The 3613-nt window shown below is 32.1% G+C and overlaps 1 protein-coding gene across 1 annotated transcript in view; it reads left to right on the plus strand.

The window, feature by feature from the left end:
* LOC106103808 (photoreceptor-specific nuclear receptor) overlaps positions 1-58 on the plus strand; it is a 27804-nt gene extending 27746 nt beyond the window's left edge. The window contains exon 12 of the mRNA XM_013283697.1: positions 44-58. Within this exon, the coding sequence (XP_013139151.1) occupies positions 44-58 (15 nt within the window). The remainder of the gene's footprint in view (positions 1-43) is intronic.
* The last annotated feature ends 3555 nt before the right edge of the window (positions 59-3613 follow it).

Consider the following 3613-nt stretch of genomic DNA (forward strand, 5'->3'; position numbering starts at 1 on the left):
AACTGGGAGCAATTCCGCCTACACTCTAATGAGTGTGGTGCAGGAGGCCAGTCTTTAATCCCTTTTTCTTCCTTTTGCTAATAAGAAAAGGATGGAAAGGGAACGTGGATTTTACGGTGGAGGAGACGCATAGAAAAGGGAAACATCCTATTTATATGCGTCGTCTTCAATTAAAAGTAGGCAACGCATCTGCAATTGCGGATGTATATGGGCAGTTTGGGTGGATTCAAGTGGCCGCTTGCTCGTATCATATTAAAAAAACAACCATTGTTAACTAGGGTAAGTATTACTGCATTCTTAATATCGGAAATTGTAAAATAACCTAATTCATAATAATAAATAATTACGTAATTCTATTATTTGATTTAAAAAAAATACAAAACAAATCATCTTGTAATACTTTTAGTCGCCATTTTGCTTTTCTTGGCTTTCGCTTATCAAATATTCATAGAAATAACTATAATTGTATATATTTAAAACTTCCATTCCTCTAATTATTCATAGGTTAAAAATTACCATTTATATATATTTATATTATGATGCTATATATTTTACGTAATGAAATTGTAAATAGCTTTTTACTGTTCTAGTCAACTTTAGAGCATTCTAGAAACGAAATTCAAGGCCTCCAAATAAAGTAATGAAATATTATGTATAGATAATAAATAAGAGAAACTCAAGTAGAAATATATTAAAAAAGATTTATTGAAACGTTTTTAAATTTAAAACATTACTGAATTAAAATAAATAATTATCTATGTTAATAACCTAAGCATATAAATGATTTTTAAATATACAAACCTCATAATTTCAAATTCAACATTCAAATGCACTTTCATTAAAGTGAAAGCCCTTAACCAGATATCGGTTTTAAAAAGTAATAAAAAGTTCCCTAAGAGTAGATTTCCATTTGCATATAAACATTATTGCTGTCTGTTATTTTAAATACAAGAATAATGTTCACTAGTCGTTTAATAATGAAACTCAAACTATAACAAAATAAAACCGTAACTATGTAAAACAGCTAAAACCACTGATCTCTACACATAGATAGATTACAAACTTCCCTTTATCTCCGTCATTTTGGCGCTGAATGTTGCTGTAGAATTTTCTAACTAATACTAGTAATGACCACTGTCTTTAACATCAAAAGGCACACTTAAATCGGACCAAGGCGTAAGTTATTTTAATACAATCGCCTATCTATTTATACAGATCAGTGGCTACATAATTTTCTGACATTGATAGACGTCAGTAAGCTGTCATAAATTAGTTGGATTTATGTCCATGTTATATGTATAATTTGACAGTTGTTAAGTATTTTGTACATAAGATTTATAGAAACTGTAGATGTATTTGTTAAATATTGAAAAGAAATGCTTGTAGATTTTCCTTGTATTTATTATTAATTAATAAATGTAAATGTAGATTTTATAATTAAGATATTTAGTACTTATTGAACTGCCAAAATATAATCAAATGTCGCCAAAGTATGTAATTGTGAATAAACGATATTGAAAAACCGTTTATCTTTTTACTCATTAGTAAATATACATAACTAGCTGTTCTCGTGCGACTTCATCCGCATAATGAAAATTTTATTTTATTATTTACATGTGTCAAAATATTAAAAAAAGAGTTATTCAAAAACATGCTGTATTTACTGACATCTTAGGCAATAAAGAAGTGTGTGTTTATACTTTATTATAATAGTATAGATATAGATTATTACTGTACTAGCTTTCGTCCGCGACTCCGTTCGCATGGAATTAAAATTAATAAAAGTTTATATCGATGGTTTTCTGTTAGAAAGTATCTCCAAAACACTAAACGTATTGCGAGGAAAAAGTATTATAGTTACTTCATATTCCTAGTATCTTGATACATTTTCCTTAATAAAGCAAAAGGGGAATAACATATTTGAGAATACTAAGAAATTTTGTAATGCTGACAAAAATAACTTTTAACAAGTAACCTATAAAATAAATTTGAATCGTTCCCACGTTTAAAAATATGAATAAAATAAATTCATACAATTTATTATCTTTGAAAAAACAGTGATATAAGAATTTTGAATTCTCTCTCTCTCTCTCTCTCCGGATCGTTTCCTCATTCCTGAGGGTCGCGACCATTCTGTGCGATTCTCTGCGACATGTATGGCGTTATGAATAGTTGTGTTGAGAGTGTTCAGTCATGCCTAAATATTTATCCGACCCATTCGTGCGAAGATGTTAAAGCGGGCTCTATCACTGTTCACTGTCAGATAAGGGAACAAAATCCGATATTTCCATCACATATTTTACACGTTGGATGGTTATCAGACAATTTACAATTTGGTGGGACAGGCCATAAACCTGTATACACATTTTCCGACAATGAATACATTATTGACGACTACGTGAATTAAATTTAAAACCCAAAAGCATACAATTTTTTTTTTATTTTATAAAGTGGACAGTTCGGATTAAAAAATCACATTTTAAATACACATTTAAGCAGTGTCTCATAAACACAGTAGATTTCACAAAACCCGTTCACTATGCACCTCGGAGTTTAACTACGCTTAGATAAATATATTAACAATTAACAATAAATTATTTAAATGTCTCCAAAACCTGTTTTCTATGGTGAAAAGTTTTCTATGAATAAAAAAACACCACTCGTTATCTACGCGCTTGGTCGTCAAGGAGACAGTAAGGCAAATCCTTAGTGTATATTTACAGTAACCAGCAAGCTACCTCCGGTATTCGTCAAAATAGTTGCTCGTAGACGCAGTAGCGTTGTCAACGGCTGGATCCAGGGGGTGGGGGGTGGGGGGGTCATGACCCCCCCCTGAGCTGGTTGGTCAAGAGCTTAACAAAATATATTTACATACTTTGTCAAGCTCTTGACTTGACCACGACTATATGACCCCCCTATGCCCCTTTGGCGCCAAAGCTGGATCCGCCCTTGTGCGTTGTTTACCTTATCAAATCAAAGAAAGGACCCGGAGAACGAGGTTATTTCCCCTGATTATGCGTCTATCACGCAAAATCCTTTTCCTATCCTTTCCTAGTACGAAGACAGTGAGAAGGGGAGAGGATTAAAATTGGCCTCCGGCACACGAACTGTACAAGGAATTACTTCTACTTGTAAGTTTGTCTTCATTGTGGTCGTGGCTTAGGTCGAATTTACACATTTTTACATTTATCATTTTTAAGAACGAAATATGAACGACTACAACATGTGTTGTATGAAATTTGGCTGTTTATTGAGAAGCTAAAAATGGTCTAAAAATGTAACTTTGATGTAAAATGCAAAATAAAATCCAATCTCTGGTCTAACAAATCAAGCGCAAATTCTCTCAAGTGAATTGGAGAATGCGTCAATCGTGACGTCATCTTCAATCAACTGAACACGCGTAGAAACCAAACGTCGGTATTTCCCAGGAAAATGTAATAAAAACGTGATTGATTTTGTACTATTAAAACATTGTTGACACTAAAGTAATTTCGATTACTTGACATAAATGGTATTTTATTACTGGAATTCGTACAGAAATATATTTTTACTGAGGTGGCAGTACGATTCTGTATGTTTTGGCAATAAAAAACACGTTAAGTTCTATATTATT

This window comes from Papilio polytes, unplaced genomic scaffold (assembly GCF_000836215.1).
Source record: "Papilio polytes unplaced genomic scaffold, Ppol_1.0 DF824270.1, whole genome shotgun sequence".
NCBI classification, from domain to species: domain Eukaryota; kingdom Metazoa; phylum Arthropoda; class Insecta; order Lepidoptera; family Papilionidae; genus Papilio; species Papilio polytes.